Consider the following 18,846-nt stretch of genomic DNA (forward strand, 5'->3'; position numbering starts at 1 on the left):
GCAGGTTATAGTTCAGCCTTGGGGGCTAAAGATGAACATCTTTCTGCTTTTATCCCGTCTAATCCCGCAGGTAAACGCGGATCAAGGAGCGGAGAGGAGACAAACCGGTCCCTGCCCTCTGCGGCGCCGCAGGGAAAGGAAAGGCCGGCGGGGCCAGTAGAGGGCGCTGTGGGGGCGGCGGAGGGGCGCGGCGGAGGCGGCGGCAGAGGGGCGAGCGAGGCGCTCACCTTCCCGCTGGCCCGGTACATGGCTGCGCCGGGCGCAGGGCCCGGGCCTGGAGCGCCTCCGGGGCTGGAGGCGGCCCTGCAGAAGCTCGCGCTGCGGCGGAAGAAGGTGCTGAGCGCCGAGGAGATGGAACTGTACGAGCTGGCGCAGGCGGCGGGCGGCGCCATCGACCCCGACGTGTTCAAGTGAGCGCGGGCCGGTGGGAGTGCGCGCTCGTCCTACCCCGAGAGACCCTGTGTCCCTGCTCCCCCGCTCCCCTGCCCCCCAGCCCTTGCCTTTGGTCTGGAGGAGCCCTCCCGCCCTTTTCCGACTCCTTTGGGTGTCCAGAGTAGAGTTGGCGTCCTGAGGGAGGTGGTCCTCCTAGGCCTGAGCGTCAGGAGGGCTCACTGCCCACCGCGTGTGTTCTCTCCAGGATCCTGGTGGACTTGCTGAAGCTGAACGTGGCGCCCCTCGCCGTCTTCCAGATGCTCAAGTCCATGTGTGCTGGGCAGAGGCTGGCGGGCGAGCCCCAGGACCCTGCGGCCGTGTCTCTGCCCACATCAAGCGTGCCCGAGACCCGAGGTCAGATCTGGGCCCGGTGCTCCCTGCCCCTGCGGCTCAGGGGGTGGGTGGCAAGGGAGGGAAGTGGGCAGCGCCAGGCACAACGCAGGCTTGGCCCTGAGTGGCCCGGTCCTACTGTGGGTCTTCTCCCCGGACCCGCAGGGACCATCCAAGGGCTCCCCTCTTGGTTTCCAGTCCCCAGCTTTATCTTCGTTGCTACCCTTGAGAGTGCACATGTGCGAGTTCAGATCAGGTGGATGCAAAATGGGTGTCCAGGGTGCCCCAAGCAGGCTAGGCCTCATCTAGGCTTCTGCCTACCTCCTTGGGGAGAAGAGCTTCCATTCCGCAAAGACAGGAACAAGGTGGTTTTGGTTCCTGTTCTCATGGTGTGTACAGCCTCAAGGAAAGTGCTCAGGGAGTGGGCCAGGGTGAGGCCTTCCTGCCCCCTCTTCGCCTGTACCCTATCTGGGCCCAGGTGCTGCTCAGGAACGTAGGCAGCTGAGCTTCCTTTCTCAGATTGCAGGACACGGGTCAGCATGGCAGCCCCAGGCTGCCCTAAACACACGGGGTACAGAGGCCTGAGTGGGCACAACACTGGGCTCAAGTTTCAGGGACCTCCTCACTCCTGAGAGTCACGACTGGGGGCTAAGCAGGTGCTGCCAACAAGGGTGTCACAGTGGAGCTCCAGCTGCGTCCTTCTGGTGTGTCACATCTGCTCCCAGTTTCAGACATGCTCTGAATGCTTGGCCAGAAGCGCTCAGGCATTCACAGACATCCTGAGAAGGGGCTGGTGTTCAGGTTGGGGGCAGGCTGGGCCTCTGTGGGTGGGAGTGCCAGGGCCCTGGGTACCCATGCCCCCTGTCCTGAGAGGCCCTGGGCACTGGAGCGCAGGCTTCCTTACTGATCCACGCTCTGTCTACTCTCTTTGTGTCTCTCTCTGACCTCCAGAGGCCTCCTTTCTCTCTGCCAAGAACTGTAGTCCCCCTGCAAGGCCCTCCTTTTCCTCGGCCCCGCGGCCTGCGGCCTCTCCGGTTCTGCTCCACGGCCCAGCTGCCACGCACTCGCCTCTCTCTCCAGGGCCCCCCGGTTCCCTCCGGTTCTCTTGCTGCCTGTTCTCTCCTTTTGCAGGTTGCGTTTATTGGTTTATCTCTGGGGGTTGGTGCTCTTTCTTGTTTCTGTGGAAACTGCTGTGGCCCCCAGAAAGTCAGAGCAGCTTCGAGACGAGCTGCAAGGGCAGGACCTTATGGGCCATTCCTACCACACAGCTTAGAGGCTGGGACATGATTTCATGGCTCAGTTTATTAGAGACAACCTGCAGTACTTCTAGAATGGGACCAACACCCTCTGCTCCCCAGAGGTGAGACTTTGTACTCTGTGGAGGTGCCCTCACTCCAGAGGAGGACAATAGGCAGAGGGGCAGGAGAGCCTTTACTTTGATATAGAGAATGAAGCCTTAGGTGTGAGAAATGCCTTGGCCTCTTAGATGCTGTTGCCCACCTGAACAGGTAGCCTAGAGGATAAGCTGGGATTGCCCTTTCCTGCCTGCTTCCTGAGCCAAGGGTACCTTCCAGGGATTGCCACGTGTGATGAGGCTGGAGCCCCAGAGCCAGGGGTGTGTGAGGGCCTGAGATCCTATGGGTGCCCTGACTGTCCTCTCCATGTTCCTCCTCACGTCACCCACCTTGCTGTCGTGGGTGCTGCCTGGAGCTCAGGCCGGCCAGGTGGGGGAGGGCCCAGGGGCAGGTCAGGACAGAGGTGGGTAGACTACAAGGCTGAGTTGAGGAATCAATGGGCAGAAGGAGGGAGAAACCGGAAACAGCCCTCGTCATTGGAGGGGGTGTTGCCGCTCGCTTACCCAGTGACTGGGTGCCAAGCTGGCTCTCAGGGCTGAGGACTCAGGGGGGCTGTGAGATGGACAGGTCCTCCTTCCAGTGAGGGAGATGGCTAGATCAATCAGTGGTGGCAGAGATGGGAGGAAGCCAGTGTAGCTGGTGTCGCTGGAGCAGCAAGAATTAAGCGGGTTCAGAGTCCTGTTGCCCTGCAGCCCTTTGAGGTAGGGGGAGTGGGGAGGGCCCCAGCCAGAGATGCAGGCCCAAGCCCCTGGTGGGAGTGGGCCTGAGCTTGGAGGAGGGAAAAGGGGAGGGGAGGGGAGGGGAGAGAGTCAGGAGGTACTATGGGTTTGGCACTGGGAACACTGGCATAGAGGGGCTCTGAGGGAGGTGGGGAGAGAGCCCAAGCACAGGAATAGAAGTCATGTGGAGTGCTGGGGCCCATGAGGTTTTCTCAAGTGCTTAGGCTTTGGGTCTGCTGGGTTGGGCAGCCAGCAACCAGGATATGAGGACACGGAGGCTGTGGAGAGATGTCAAGTGAGGGTCGAGGGCAGCCTGGAAAGGGGGTTTGGTGGGGAGGCACTGAAGGGGAACAGGGCACTTGAGAGGCCATGCCAGGAGCGTGTGGTGGCCAAGAGGAAGAGGCTGTCAGAGACCAAGAGCTCTGAGGCCACATGCACAGAATCTATCCACACAGAGCTTGGGCAGGGTCTAGGGTGGAGAAAACGAGGGGAGTTCTCAGAGTGATCAGCTGGGGGACTGTGGTAGCCTAGGATTGTGATGCAGGTTTGGGGCTGTTGGGGCTAACTGGCCTTAGGTTTCCCATGGAATTGGGTGTGGAGCTGCTGCAGACCAGGGGCTAGAGCCCCACTCAGGAGTTTGATCTGATAAGCTGCAGCAGGCACAGCAGGTCATCTGGGTTCCTGTCCCCTGGCCATCCAGGTGGCCTCTGGGGACTGTTGCTGATAAGCTCACTCATTTCTGCCTTTACCAGGCAGAAAATGGAGAAACAGAAGACCCCAAGAGCACAGAGGCGTAAATGCTTGTCTTGGTGGGGGTGTGGTCACTGAGGAAAAATAAAATTCGGTTGAGTGTTCTCTGTTGAAGTTTAGGGAAACTGTATACTTTTTTTTTTTAAGATTTTATTTATTTTTTTGAGACAGAGAGAGCACGAGCTGGGGGGGGGCAGGGGGAGTGCAGAGGCAGAGGGAGAAGCAGACTCCCCACCAAGCAGGGAGCCCAGCGCGGGGCTTGATCCCAGGACCCAAGCCGAAGGCAGACCACGTAACCAACTGAGCCACCCAGGTGCCCAGGGAAACTGTGTATTTTAAAAAGATGTTCCCCCAGAGCATGTAAGATGCAGTTTGGTGTACAGAAGCTGTGAGCCCGACACAGAGCTTCATTGTCCAGTATGGAAGCCACGGGCCCCCCAAGGCTGGTGCAGCTGAGACGCGCTGCAAGGTTACGTACACATCAGATGCCCAGATGCCAAAGAACTGGCACAAAAAGAGAATACCTCACGAGTAATTTTTATACTGATTACATGTTGAAATGGTAATATTGCACATTTGGGGTAATTAAAATACATTATTTAAATTAATTTCCTGTTTCTTTTCACTTTTGAATGTGGCTAGTAGAAAATGAGTGACCTAAAAAAGAAAAAAAAAAGAAAAAAAAGAAAATGAGTGACCTGTGTGGCTCACATATTTCTATTGGACAGCACTGTTCTAGAAAAATCACGGCGACACTTTGCCCGAAACTCTGAGTCAGGGCTGTATGTACACATGCAGGAAGGGTCACACCCCCCCCCAAGAAACAGGCTACAGTAAGCGTTAAAGATGCATGTGTGCATGCCCACGGTACACGAGTCCTTGTCGTTGCGTTCTGTATGTGTTAAGCTCCTCCTGTGTGCTCCGCCAGAAAGGGCAGCAGGACTGGCTGGTGGGTGTAGACCTGCCCACGGGCTCTCTAGTAGCAGTGACGGAGGGTCCTGGCCGCACGCTCACCCTGGCCACCAGACCTTGCCAGCCATCCAGGGCGCCTGCTGTGCTGTCTCAGCCCCCTGTTCTTTTCCTTCCTCACACAGTATGCTTCTGGGGTGCACTTATGGTCACTAATATTTGGCCTCAACGGCCCCACCAGCCCATTTGAGCACAAGGGAGCACTGGCACCATGAAGGAGAAGGGCTGCTCCTGGGCACCATAAGCAGGATGGGAGCAGCAGTCCACACTCAGGCTTTCTGTGAACCCTTGAGCCCCCCAGCTTTGCTGGCAGGGCTTTCGGGGGATGGGGAGTCAGGATCACATGGGCCACACCAGAGGTAAATGGTACAGTGGGTCCCACCGGGCTGGGCCAGCTCCCCGGCTGTGGGGTATGTGTTTCGGGTTGCATTTGGGGTTTTGGTTGGGGTGGGATGCGGTGAGATTTTAGTGGTAGGAAGAGCACCAACTTTATAACACAATAAGCCAGACTTTTTAACCTTCAGTGGTCATGGTCTTCAACTGTTTGAGGGACACTCAGGTATTGGGGCCTGGGGGCATATCACTCCTCCCACCTTTGGCTCAGCTTGGTCCTCCATTCCCTCTGACCCTAATTACCCCATGCAGGGACCTGGGGCAGATAGGACCAGCTCCAGAAAGTCTCTTGCAGGGTCCAGGGGTGCATGGCTGAGCAGGTCTGACCACTGATAGGCCCTGCACACCATTTTCCTGAGACCAGAATGTCACTGTCCTCAACCTCCCCAGCTCTGCATAAAATGAGGCCTGCATGGGTCTCCCCACTAACTGAGAGCACATGATTCCTGAAGGTTCTAAGAATTGCACAGGGCTGGATAAATGGTCTACTTTCATTGTTAGATGGTGCTCTTAATGCCTTTTATGGCTCAAAGTTACATTGGTGTCTTATTTCCAGGGATTATCAGCCTCATCAAGGTTAAAGATGAACATTATTTGCTGTTTTCTCCTTTAATCTCATCCTTGAGTTTCCAGAAGGGCCCTGGTCACTATACTGAGGGGGAGAGGAAATTCCGATGTGTGGCGTGCTGAAGAAAAGCTACGTTCAGACTCAGGCCCACATCTGAGATCCACCCTGCCATTTGCTGGGGTGAGCTGTACTTGCAAGTCCTTCAGCGAGTGCCCCGAGCTGAGTTTGCGGGGCACCTAAGTACCCCGGATTAAGCCAGGGGCTACATAGGAGTTAAGTCAGCCTGGTCCAGCCTGGAGACGGACATGGCCTCAGAGTAGGCAACAGCATGTTGGGAGCTACAAGGCGGTGGGGCTCATGCCCTCGCAGGAGACGGGATCCTTGCCCACTGACCAGTCAGTGAGGAGTAGAATATCAGGATTTGTAAAGGAAAAAGGAAATGTGTGGTGACAGCTCTCTACTTTGTGTCTGTCTTTTCAATGAGTAACCGGCAGGCTGAGTTGGCCCAGCTTCACCCCACTACGTGCCCTCAGCTGTGGGTAACCTGTTATTACATCTTTGTTGAATCAACTGTATGCAAGCACTTGAGTGTGAAGCTCAGGGTGGCAAAGCAAGGGAAAATCTGAGCTGTCAGAATTTCAAGTGTGCCAACACTGTCACCCTTTCCAGCCCACTGGGCAGCAGAGACCCCCTGTGCTCTGGAGAGGAACTGTTCAGAAATGCTCTGTAGGAGGGCTATCCCATCTCTGCAGGAATCATGAGGAGAATGTGGTTGTAGCAGAGAGCCTGGAAAGCAAGTGTGATGTCCTGGAGGAGCCAGGGTCTGCAGTACTGCAAATGCAGGTGCCTCCCCTTGTTCAAGATGACAGACAGGAAAACAGGAATGACTTCACATGGCCCCCAAGAAAACTCATGGTGTCTTTTCTCCAAAAACCTACATGTCCTCAGTGCAGGCTATTTATTTGACTACTGACATTGAAGTTGAGGGTCAAACACGGGACACATCCTCTGGTCAGAGTCTGCAGGGTGGACCCTGCCAGGCTGGAAAAGAGCCCTGGCCAAGGGATGGACCGTGACCGACCCAGTGGGTGAGCCTGCTCCCTGGGCACGTTTTGTTTACTGTGGTGTCCTGTCAGTCTTATGAATGCTGTCAAAACCCTGAGGCCAGGGAAGCCATTCCTTTAAAATAAAGCTCTGGCCCAAGTATGGTTGCAGATTTTCCTGTCTTCACAGAAAGAGGGTAAGGTAAGTAAATTACAAGTCAAGGGATATCTGTGCCAGTGGTCTCCATCTGAACGTGACTACCTGTGGTCAGGGCAAGTCTCGTTGAGCACTCAGGCCTTGGCAGGAACCCAATCACAGGATCCGGTAGCTGAACTTGAGAGCAAGAGGCTTGACCTCCGAATGTTTGCAAAATACTTTGAGGTAGGTAGGGAAACGCCTGTGAGAAAGAGCTTCCGAGACCCAAATCCAAAAGCCTGACTTCCACTCTTGATGGTTGGGCCTCCTGCACCATCACTGCAATCAGTTCAGCTGTGGGCGATCTGGAGCGGGGAACGCCAGGAGGGGCAGGAGGCAGCAGCCCAGCTGGTGAGCCCTCCTGCACTGCTGGTGGTCGGCCGAGTCCTTTCACTTTTCAGGGCAGGAGTCAACCAGCTGAGCTCACCTTTCCCGAAAGGGGCCTTGCAGACTTTCCCCATTGCTCCTTGCATTGCTTCTGTCCTAGGACCCATGCCCGAGGGCCTCCTGCTCTCTGCCCAGGACTTCTCTCGGATGTGCCATCTCCAGGCAGTCCTCAGCCTCAGGGCTCAGGGCTGACAGAGGGTTCCTGACTCAAAGGTCGGACAGAGATGTGCTAGACGTAATGTGCAAAGAACACAAATGTAGTCAATGTGCCCACTGTGGAGTTTGCCCTGGTTCCTAATGATTGTGTTCTGTGTCTGCTCAGGGAGAAACAAAGGCAGCACGGCTCTGAGTGGAGGCCCAGCACTGGCAGAGCGCGGTGGCCGGGAAGGATCCGGCCAAAGGATGCCCCGACAACCCAGTGCCACCAGGCTGCCCAAGGGGGGCGGGCCGGGGAAGAGCCCCACTCGGAGCAGCACCTGAGACGGGCAGACTTCTCCCGCCGCCCAGCTGTGGGCTTCGCCAGCCTCCTAGCAGAGGCTATGCAGGCTTCCCCCAGTTGGTAATAAAGCTTTGTGAAAAACCGAGGGTCCATCCAAGCTGTTTTCTATTACCTTTTTAATATGTAAAGATGTACAATCAGTTCTGCCTGGTAGGCCTGGCTGTGCTACAGCTGAACTAACCAAGTGACTTAAACCAGTGATTTCACCCTTCTGTACCTTATTGTCAGGTTGGAGAGAAAATATCTGTACAGTTGGCTCTTTAACAACGCATGGGTTAGGGGCACCAACCCCCTGCATAGTTGAAAATCTGAGTATAACTTTTGATTCCCCAAAGCCTACTGTTAACAGGAAGCCTTACCAATAATATGAAGTCGATTGACACGTACTTTGTATATGGATTATATACTGTATTTCTTACCATAAGAGGAAGCTAAAGAAAAGAAAATCATAAGGAAAATACATTTACACTACCATACTGTAAAAAATCCACATACAGTTGGCCCTGCACCATTCAAACTCCTGTTGTTCAAGGTCAACTGTATTCCTAGGTCTTTTATAAATGGATGTCAACATGTTTTGTTAAAGGTAAAGGTGCAGTGCTTTCGCTGAGACTGTTCCCAGGGTGCTCAGCTGCAAGGGTCTGGTGTGGAGGGGGGATGTTGTCATACAGGGTACGGGCACAGCAAAGTCAAAGATGAATTGTGTTGTAACCTAGAGCTCACCTCGTGGGCTGCGAATGCCATGCAAAATCCAGTAAGACTCCTTCCCCCCTAAAAAATGTCCTTACCCTACACATTTGACTCAACAGCGTTAGGGACTTTGTCAACAACCCCTTCCACAGACCTCAGATGTTCAAACTCCAATTCCAAACTCATACCATGTGCCGTTAACAGAAACCTGAGGAATGACAAACACAACTGAAAATCTAACTCCATTTTCCTAGATGTAGGAAATCTTTGGGCTCTGAAACCTTGATTTGAAAACACTGTTTCCCCCAGGTCATGTCACATAAGCAGTGGCTCCTTACAGATGTAAGCAGTGCTCCCTGTAGTCCTACAGTGCAGCCTGGGACAGCCTTCCACGTGGCCCAGCAGGCTTCCGGTCCTACCCATCCCTGGAGGCAGAGCAGTGCGCCCTGCCGTGCACCACAGTTCACAGAGGTTTTGTACAGAAGCTTTTTTTTTTTTTTAAGATTTTATTTATTTATGTGACAGAGAGACAGCCAGCAAGAGAGGGAACACAGCAGGGGAGTGGGAGAGGAAGAAGCAGGCTCCCAGCGGAGGAGCCCGATGTGGGACTCGATCCCAGAATGCCGGGGTCACGCCCTGAGCTGAAGGCAGACGCTTAACGACTGCACTACCCAGGCGCCCCCTGTACAGAAGACTTAACTGGAAACAACTGGAAACAAGATGTGCTGCTGGGGGGCAGAAGGGGGTGGGAGGAGAGGAAGACCTGCCAGCCCCGCCCCCACTCAGTATTCTTCCCCTTCTTCGGCCTCTGCTTCCACGGAATCCACACCCACCTCTTCATAATCTTTCTCCAGAGCTGCCAGGTCCTCCCGGGCCTCAGAGAACTCCCCTTCCTCCATGCCCTCCCCCACGTACCAGTGCACAAAGGCTCGCTTTGCGTACATGAGGTCAAACTTATGGTCCAGGCGGGCCCAGGCCTCGGCAATGGCGGTAGTGTTGCTCAGCATGCACACAGCCCGCTGCACCTTGGCCAGGTCCCCCCCGGGGACGACGGTGGGGGGCTGGTAGTTGATGCCCACCTGCGAGAGAAGGGGAAGAAAGCAGTCTGTGAAGCTTCAGTCAAACCCAGAAATGGTGGCTGCTTTCATGGAAACAGAAGACATGTAGGTGCCTTCTTCATGCCAGGTGAGGTGTCAGGTGAGCAGGCTGCTGGTTTCTACACAAGGACGATGGGGAAGAAAGAGCCCTGGAGCCGGCCAGCCTGGCTCAGGCCCAAGCTGCCTGAAGGGCTGTATCCCAGAACCTGAGCCATGGGACATGCTCAGGTAACAGGACTGTTTCTTCTAAAAAGGGATACTACTTTCTATTTTTCACATATTATTTTCTCCACAGATGGGGATTCATTTCTGTAGCTGAGACCTCTTCCACTCGAGTCAGAGCGCTAAGGTTTTATCACGAGGGGAGATCATACCCCCGTTTCCCATCGAGTGAGCCAGCCTGTGCATCACAGGACGACAGGAACGCTGTCAGAGGTCAGCTACCGCTGCAACAGGAGGTGGCCTATGTGTGTGTAAGTAGGAGAAAGGAGGGGATATTCAAGGGCTGGGACCAAAGGGGAGGCATTCCAAGTTCCCAAACCAGGGGACAATGTGACCAGAGCTTTCGGCAGCAATACACAGGGTCAATTAGAACCGGGCTCAGCAAACATTGTCTATGAAGGGCAAGACAGCACATATCCTATGCTGGGCAGGCCACATGGTCTCGGTCACGATTACTAATTCTGTCTATACAGTACAAAAGCAGCCACAATGACACACCAATGAACAGGTGTGGCTGTGTTCACATAAAATATTTTTTATAAAATTAGGTGGCTGGTCTGCCAACCGTGCCGACCCCTGATCCCAGAGTAGAAAGTGCTAGCTAAGGAAGCAGTGAGGTCTGAGCCAGCAGAGATGGCATGAAAAGCAAGGCAGAGAGAAGCCCATCTTACCATATGGAAAACACTGACAGGGTTTAGTATTCAAGTATTGGACAAAGCTGCAAAGTGACAGCAAATTTCCTATCTTGTATCAAATGGAAGGTTGGTACAAACTATGGTGGAGGCAAACTCAGGCCAACATTGCTGAGCTTACCAAAAGACAAATAAATATGTTGCCATTTTCCCCCCAAAACATTCATCAAGGTTTTTCTTTAAATCAAACACTGCATGGGACATTTAAATTGGGTTTAATTTCTATATGCCTGTGGAATGAAGTAGGTTTTAGTGAGAGCAATGTTTATAGTAATGCCCCAATTTCAAATATCCACATAAACTATCAAAATGCCTTGAAAATGTCTACATTTCTAAATCCAAACTACATTTCCACACTCTAATTCACCACCCAAAGAAAAGGACAAAAATTGTTCCAAAATTTCCTGTTCTGTTAAAAAAAATTCTCACCACAGGTATACAGTGTGATAACTCAGGAAGGAAGTTCAAAACGCACCAATGAATAAATTCTCACTCTGGCTCACTAATTTATGACCAAGGGGCTGGCTGCCAAGGAACGGGGGTATGCCCCACAAAGGGCATTCTGCGCTCGGTCTGCTGTTGCTGACAGGTAAAACCACTGCACAGCGCCCAGTCCTACCTTAAATCCAGTCGGGCACCAATCCACAAACTGGATGGTGCGCTTGGTCTTGATGGTGGCGATGGCTGCGTTGACATCTTTCGGGACCACGTCCCCCCTGTACAACATGCAGCAGGCCATGTACTTGCCGTGCCGAGGGTCACACTTGACCATCTGGTTGGCCGGCTCGAAGCAGGCATTGGTGATCTCGGCCACGGACAGCTGCTCGTGGTAGGCCTTCTCGGCAGAGATGACCGGGGCGTACGTGGCCAGGGGAAAGTGGATGCGGGGGTACGGGACCAGGTTGGTCTGGAATTCCGTCAAGTCCACGTTCAGGGCCCCATCGAATCGCAGGGAGGCCGTGATGGAGGACACGATCTGCCCGATCAGACGATTGAGGTTGGTGTACGTGGGCCGCTCGATATCCAGGTTGCGCCGACATATGTCGTAGATGGCTTCGTTGTCCACCATGAAGGCACAGTCGGAATGCTCCAGGGTCGTGTGCGTGGTCAGGATGGAGTTGTAGGGCTCCACCACGGCCGTGGACACCTGGGGGGCTGGGTAAATGGCAAATTCCAGCTTGGACTTCTTGCCGTAGTCCACCGACAGCCGCTCCATGAGCAGAGACGCGAACCCAGAGCCGGTGCCGCCCCCGAAACTGTGGAAGATGAGGAAGCCCTGCAGCCCCGTGCACAGATCCGCCTGAGAGAAATCACAAACCGTGGGTCAGTGCCTGCAGAAGCCACACCCCTGACCTCCAATGACCCGGTCACTTCTCTTTTGCTCTGCAGGACGCTACGCGTTCAAATCGTCTGCAGCGCACACGCGTGACACCCAGAAGCAAAGCAAAGCAGACGTTAAGATGGATGGACGATGGCTGCACTGAAGTCACCCGTGAAGGAAGACGTGGACTCAAGATTCTGGCCTGGGGTTTGGCCAAAGTGACCTCCCGGTCCCCATCCCCGCCTACCCTCCCATCCAGGGCGACGTCCACAGGAAGCCCTCTCGGCGCCCCCTCACCAGTTTTCGGATCCGGTCCAGGACCAGGTCGACAATCTCCTTGCCGATGGTGTAATGGCCTCTGGCGTAATTATTGGCTGCGTCCTCCTTCCCGGTGATCAGCTGCTCTGGGTGGAAGAGCTGCCTGTAGGTCCCCGTGCGCACTTCATCTGCAAAGAGGACGCGTGGGCCGCGGGTCTTTAAGGCCTGTTGTTAGCCCACCGAGGGGGAGGGCTTCGGGGACCCTTTGCATCTACCACACACATGCTGTGCCTTGCGGTCAGCAGCATCAGTGTCTTACGGCAAACGTCTCTGTGTCACATGCAGACCACAATGGCGACCTGTGGCTCTAGCAGGTGAAGTCAACTGGAGGTACAAGGTCCATTCTGACTGGTGCCCAAAGAAGGGGATGCGCTCACACCCGCACACCCGTGATTATTTCTCCCCAACTGTAGCTACGTCAGAGTGTGACTAAAAAGCCCTGACATACTAGACGGTCACCAGGTCAGCATGACTTCCGCCAGGCAGTCCCGTCAGGGCACCCTAGGGGGCCTGCGTCTCACAGACTTTGGGCTGACGTTCTGTCTTCTCCTGGGTGGCCACTGAAAGGTGCCCTTCTGTGCAGCTCTCCCTGGCCACCACCTCAGGCTTCTCAGCTGGAGGATCCCAAGGAATGTCCTCTATTTACCTTCTGTGTCTAAGATGCAGGTCACGACTCTTGTGCACCAGCATGGCCATGTGCACAGGGTTAAGGAGGGAGCCGTGACCAGGCACCCTGCGGGGGGTGGGGGGGTCTATGCAACCACCTGCCTGGGTCTGAGGTGGCCACGAGTGAGTCTATTACCAGCCCCTCTTTTTTCTGTACATTAGGTTCTCCTAAATGAGGAGCCTTGAAGCACTAACCCTGTAGTTTCTCACCTAACACAGCCACAGGGTTATACCTGCACGTCCCATCCTTTCTGTGGAAGGGTTCAAAGGAGCACAGGGGACGTGGACGGGGCTTCAGGAGGCCCTCCCACTGTCCCAGGAAAGCCGCCCAAGTGCCCCAGTACCGACCGACCACGGTGGGTTCCAGGTCCACAAACACTGCTCTGGGCACGTGCTTGCCAGCCCCAGTCTCGCTGAAGAACGTGTTGAAGGAGTCATCCCCACCGCCGATGGTTTTGTCACTTGGCATCTGACCATCAGGCTGAATTCCATGTTCAAGGCAGTACAGTTCCCAGCAGGCATTGCCGATCTGGACACCTGCCTGCCCCACGTGGATAGAGATGCACTCGCGCTGGGAACCAGAACACAAACATGGAGACCTCCTTGTTTGCAAGGCAATCAGCACTATATGGCATGAAAAACATATATACGGCAGTAACATATATATGTATGTTTCAGTGTCTAAAGCTTTTACAAGCCTTTCCCAGAGGGCTTATGTGACCCTTTTGTCACTGTGAAAACTGAGATGCTCTAAACCACCCTAGGTACTAAGTGCCAGACTGAACCCCTGTACAAAAGTATTTGCTAATATACACGTACTGTCAATAGTAAACTCCGCATTATGGCTAGTCATAGTTACTATCTAAAGAATATTAGTTCTTGATGGTGTCCTGTCCAAAGACAGGGTAACAGGTAATACAGACTTAGGGGAGGAAAAGTGGACTGGGACACGGGTCACCACGGTTCAAGTGGCACCGGTCACCGTATGTGTGTCTTCTATCTACCCGTCTACATCTACCCTCTTTTTCTCCATCTAGGTCTGTGCTCAGGAATGCTGGCCCACGTGGACTGCATCAAAAGGGCTTCCTTGTCCCTGGCTTCTGGTTGCTTTAGCCAATGGCAGGCATCAGCAGGAGACTGGGAGGTTAGGGTGCTCACTCCCTGGCTCCCTCCCTGCCAGAAAGCCATGGGTTCCTTGAGTGTGTTAATTAAGACCACAAACTTTCAGCAGTCAGTGCTCTTCATAAAGCCGCCTTCTCAACTTCCAGTAACCACTCCCTCACTTCACCTTCCAAGATGGGCGTTAAAGGGTACCAGACATCACAGATGCTACAACACTGCACTGCCTTTGGTGGTTTCCTTAGACCCTGCCCACAGCTATATAGATAGTACCTTTTGAAAGATTCTCCTCAAAGTACGTATTCTCACTGCGTTATACCTTTCCTGCCAGGAACCTAACTGTACAGTCATTCATTATTTGTTCTATTTTAGACACATTATCCTCACAAATACATAGAGGAAAATCAAATGAAATTCAGTGTCCCATCTACCCTAAATCCTAGTGCACAATACACCAAGAACTTGAAGTCCTGTTTTCTATTACACAAGCATCAAATCTCAAATTAGGGGCACAGAGGTTCACACTATGCTGCAATCCCCCAAGAATCTATCCCAGAAGGAAGCATGCAGTTCCAGAAAGAACTTCTCCAATGACAATGAACTCACTCCCTTCAGAGAAGGAAGTCATCAACTCTCTGGGAAGTCTTGGAATCCACCCAATCACACCATTTGCATATCCAGATTGTGCACTTTGCCTTACTTAAATCCAAGCAGCCTGTACTGCACAAAATGCCTGATTTGGTTTTCTATTCACTCAGCCCCACTATGATCACAGTAAGCTCTGTACCCTGAGAAAATCCCTCCATTTCTTCTTTAACAAAATGGGGACTGACGTGGGATGCCTCGGTGGTTTAGTCGGTTAAGGTCATGATCCCAGGGTCCTGGGATAGAGTCCTGCATCCGGCTCCTTGCTTGGCATGGAGCATGCTTCTCCCTCTGCTTGTGCTCACACTCGCTCTGACAAATAAATAAATAAAATCTTCAAAATAGGGGAGGGACTGACGTGCTAGGTGATCGGCAAGGGCACTTTCATCTTACTATCCAACCCATGAAACAAATCAAAAGCAGTCAGGAAAATCATTCCTGGCTTTCAACAGAAAGCCATTAGAAGTTCATTGCCAACCTACCTGGCTCATGAAAATCTTACATTTATTGAGTCAGCTTTATCTACTCTCTGAAAAAATGATTTGAAACCTCCTCTGTTCTTTTCAAGCTCGGGCCCAACTGCTCTCTTCATGTTCTGGGCAGATAACCCTGTTCCCTACTTACCTAGAAGCTTCAGCTTCCAACCAGCAAATGTGCAGACTTTCTGCTCTCCTCATTCCTTTACTTTACAATAAAGCTATGCTTCCCCCTGTCAGTGATCTATTGTTTCTATTGAACCCCTACCCAGCAACAGTCCTCAAAGTTATCTGGAGTTCCCAGGCCTCTAGAGATCCATACACCTGTTCAGGATACATGGAAATTAAAGCAATTTCATAGTTGGGACTGCTGAGGTGACAGGCCTTCTCACCATATTCACAATTGCATTGATGGTGCATAATTAGAGGTGGGTACAACTGCTCGTGCTTGAGCACAAATCGGGGTAGTGGCACCAAACTGTCCCAGTGTTCATTAGATTTTTCACATTTATGCACTCACAGTAATAAGACAAAAAAAAGATCAATCTCATTTAAGAATGTTCACAATGAAGCAAAAATGATTATTGATTTTATAATTCTCCAACCTCGGGGTGCCTGGGTGTCTCAGTCACTTAAACGTCTCTCTCTTTTTTTTAAAGCAGATTTAAAATTTTCATTTATATTGGGGCACCTGGGTGGCGAAGTCGTTAAGCGTCTGCCTTCACTTAGGGTGTGATCCTGGCATTCTGGGATCAAGTCCCACATCAGGCTCCTCCGCTAGGAGCCTGCTTCTTCCTCTCCCACTCCCCCTGCTTGTGTTCCCTCTCTCACTGGCTGTCTCTCTGTCAAATAAATAAATAAAATTTTAAAAAGATATAATAAAAATAAAAATTTCATTTATTTATTTTTTAAAGACTTTGTTTATTTCTCAAGAGTGGGGGGAGCTGTAGGCAGGGCAGACAGAGGGAGAAGCAGGCTCCCCGCTGAGCAAGGAGCCCAATACAGGACTCAATCCCCGGAACCTGGGATCGTGACCCGAACCAAAGGCAGACGCTAAACCGACTGAGCCACCCAGGCATCACAAGCATCTGTCTGACTCTTGATTTCAACTCAGGTCATGATCTCAGGGTCCCAGGAACGAGCCCTGTGTTCATGGGGGAGTCTGCTTGAGGAATCTCTCTCCCTCTACCCCCCTCACACACTCTCTCTAAAATAAATATATCTACAAAAAAATAAAGTCTCCATCCTCAAGAACTGTGACAAAATGGAAAATATTCATAAAGTACTTGTGTACCTGCTCAAACACAGCTGCCTTGAGAAACGGTACTTGTGTGTGTTTTCAGTTGCCATGTGAACCAGCTGCTTTTGTCATGGAATGTTATTTTGCTACAAAGAGTTGACAAACTATGGCTATTCTGACTTGGGTATTTGTCATTTATGGTAACGTGTGTTGCCTTAAAGTGAACAAATATTTTTAAAGTTTCTCGTTTTAAATTTCTAACATGACAAATGCCTATAGATGTAACCCACATAAACAAAAGCTTTTTGGGAGTCCTGTTTAATTTATAATACTGGACGGATGTCCTGGGACCCGAAAGTCTGAGAAGCGTCCTACAGTCGTCAGGAAGCCATCACTATGGCCGGGCTCCTCAGAGACTGAGTCAAGGCCACCCAACAATCCAGCTGCCACCCTGGCTCGTTAAAGGCACAATTTCTCACTAGCCGCCTGCACCTGCCGACCCCCACGATGCAGGTCGCTACTGCCCTCGGGGCCCAATACAGTCAGAGGACAAGCCAGAGGACGACCATCTGCTCGTCCCCATGGCCCCGGGCCTTCCGTGCCCACCCCAGCCCTCTCTTCTAGCCAACGCCTGCCCCCCACGGAACCCCGGTTCCGGCGTCTGTCCCAGTCTTGCCCCATCCTGTCGCCTCGCGTGGGGGACTTCGCCCACTCTCCCGCCTGGGCGTCCACAGACCAAGATTGCTCGGGGTCCTGCCAATGCTGGCCAGGCCCCGGGGCCTTACCATGGTGAGCTCAGCTGCTGCCCAACGCCGCTACTCGACCTCAACTGCCGCCAGAGACGCCACGCGCCCAACTGCCGCCCGCTGCACTGCGCACACGGAGGGGGATTGGCCCGCCGCTGCCTAGGCCCCTATTGGTCTTCAGCGCCTCGGGGCGGACCGAGGCCTGGAATCCCGCTTCCGATTGGCTATTGCTTGACTCACGGAGTATGGCCCCTTCTGATTGGATGCGTCTTTGGCGGGAAGGCTACCGCCTCGACAAAGGCGGAGCGTTCTGGTGCATTTTTAGCCTTGAGGTTGGAGTGGCCGCGGTTTTCCCTGCGTGGGCCCAGGACATTTTCATGCATGTAAGTCGCCAGCGTGCAAATGGCTTCAAGTCAAGATTGTGTCGCCTTCTCGCTTGGAGCCTCGGGCCCACTCATCTGCCTGGTCCTGATTCAGGTCTTTGCAAACATGACCACCTCGCGGAGGTCTGTCCGTCATCTACCTGTAACCAATCCAAAGGAGAGTTGCTGCACCCTATGCCCAACAAGCCCGAAAAAGACTGGAGCCGCACTTTTGCCGTGAAGGTAGACTATTGGTGTGGTGCTGCACAGGGGAACGGGAAACCAATGCTCAAAGTCCTGAACTTCTGATGGTTTCTAAGTGAGGATTTTTGAGGGCAAGCTTTGGGTCAGGGGCCTCCCGAAAAGGCGGACGCTGTTGATCGGAGGCCCATGAAATCACGTTCACAGATGTTACTTTGTTACTTGAGGTGGCTTTCTCTGGTCCGCGGAAGTGTGCCCTATCTCAGGAGACTTGGAATCTGAAAAACATATTTGTTAGGTTAGAAATTGCATTAGGTACATGTGGTGATTGTGTGTTTGGGGTAGTGTGATCAGCTGCTTTTAAGTGACTGTTCCGCGAGTAGACTGGTGGGGTCATGGTCCTTTGAATAAGTAAGCATTCCTATCAAGAGATAGGCCTACTCCATTCCCTAGCCCGCCGAGCTGTGCTTGTGAAGGATATGACCTCTGGTGATGGTTCTTTCATCTAAACTAATAAGATGGATGTCAGCTTTATACCCAAAGTCTGCACACCCTTTCTTGTCCACCCCTTTTCTGGTGCACAAAGGCCTTTGCCATCCAGCACCTGGGAACCAGGCAGGATTTGATTACTTCTTTAATGTGAACTGGGTTTCTAGGGACACGGGACTGGAAGGGTATACCCCAGGCTCCCCCACGACCCCCAAGAGCTGGGTTGGAGCTCAGTGTCCCTTTTGGGGGACTATGGAACAATTGCCTGATTCTTCCATTCTGTAAAGACTGACTCAACTTTCTTTAGGATCCCATGTGTATTTATTTCTGAGAAAAGCAGGGTAAGAGGAATTCTGGCTTATTCCCGGTTTATCACCCGAATGCAACACCCTTTCTGGCGATTCCCTAGAGTGTGTTAGAACGGACTCTTACTTAGTCCTTAGAGAAGAATGGAGAACTCAACCCCTGCAATGGGGCACACAAGATAGAGGGGCTGGAATTTTTCTGTAGGCCTTGGGAACATAGGAATAGTATGATTAGGTCTTACCTTAGGCAGCTTTGGCAGCGGGGAGGAGGGAGATGGAAGGAGGTCAGGGGAGAGCCAGGGAAACCCGGAGAAACCTTCCCTGCTTCTTCTCCCCAGGAGAGTGAATCCTTCTATCTTAGTTCACCTGCCATAACAAAACACCACAGACTGGGTAGCTTAAGCACAGAAGTTTATTTTTTCACAGTTCTGAAGGCTAGAAGTGCAAGGTCAAGTTCTGGAACATGTAAGTTCAAGCCTACATGGGTGGGAGGACAGAGCAAGTTCTCTGGTGTCTCTTCTTATGAGGACACTAATCCTATCAGATCAGGACCCCACTCTTACGATCTCTTTTGACATCAATTACCTGCTATCTCCAAATACAGTCACATTGGGGA

At 52.6% G+C, this 18,846-nt stretch overlaps 2 protein-coding genes across 3 annotated transcripts; one reads left to right on the forward strand and one right to left on the reverse strand.

The window, feature by feature from the left end:
• Positions 1 to 163: 163 nt before the first annotated feature.
• MZT2B (mitotic spindle organizing protein 2B) lies at positions 164 to 7,724 on the forward strand. 2 transcript variants are annotated; one of them, XM_045815174.2, is made up of 4 exons: positions 164 to 410; positions 638 to 786; positions 1,714 to 1,893; positions 7,465 to 7,724. In XM_045815174.2, exons 1-4 carry the CDS (start codon positions 247 to 249, stop codon positions 7,620 to 7,622), a joined length of 651 nt encoding a protein of 216 aa, XP_045671130.1. In that variant the 5' UTR covers positions 164 to 246; the 3' UTR covers positions 7,623 to 7,724. The 2 variants fall into 2 exon arrangements, with proteins under 2 accessions (XP_045671130.1, XP_045671129.1); XM_045815173.2 differs by lacking the exon at positions 1,714 to 1,893 and having other exon boundaries at positions 171 to 410.
• Positions 7,725 to 9,113: 1,389 nt separating this feature from the next.
• Positions 9,114 to 17,045, reverse strand: LOC123803591 (tubulin alpha-3 chain). The gene is made up of 5 exons (XM_087857533.1): positions 16,913 to 17,045; positions 12,996 to 13,218; positions 11,961 to 12,109; positions 10,962 to 11,642; positions 9,114 to 9,410 (listed from the first exon to the last, which is right to left on the reverse strand). The coding sequence occupies exons 1-5, from the start codon at positions 16,913 to 16,915 to the stop codon at positions 9,114 to 9,116; spliced, it is 1,353 nt and encodes a 450-aa protein (XP_087713659.1). The 5' UTR covers positions 16,916 to 17,045.
• Positions 17,046 to 18,846: the final 1,801 nt, after the last annotated feature.

Source organism: Ursus americanus, chromosome 30 (assembly GCF_024610735.1).
Source record: "Ursus americanus isolate L20-20 chromosome 30, mUrsAme1.1.p, whole genome shotgun sequence".
NCBI lineage: Eukaryota > Metazoa > Chordata > Mammalia > Carnivora > Ursidae > Ursus > Ursus americanus.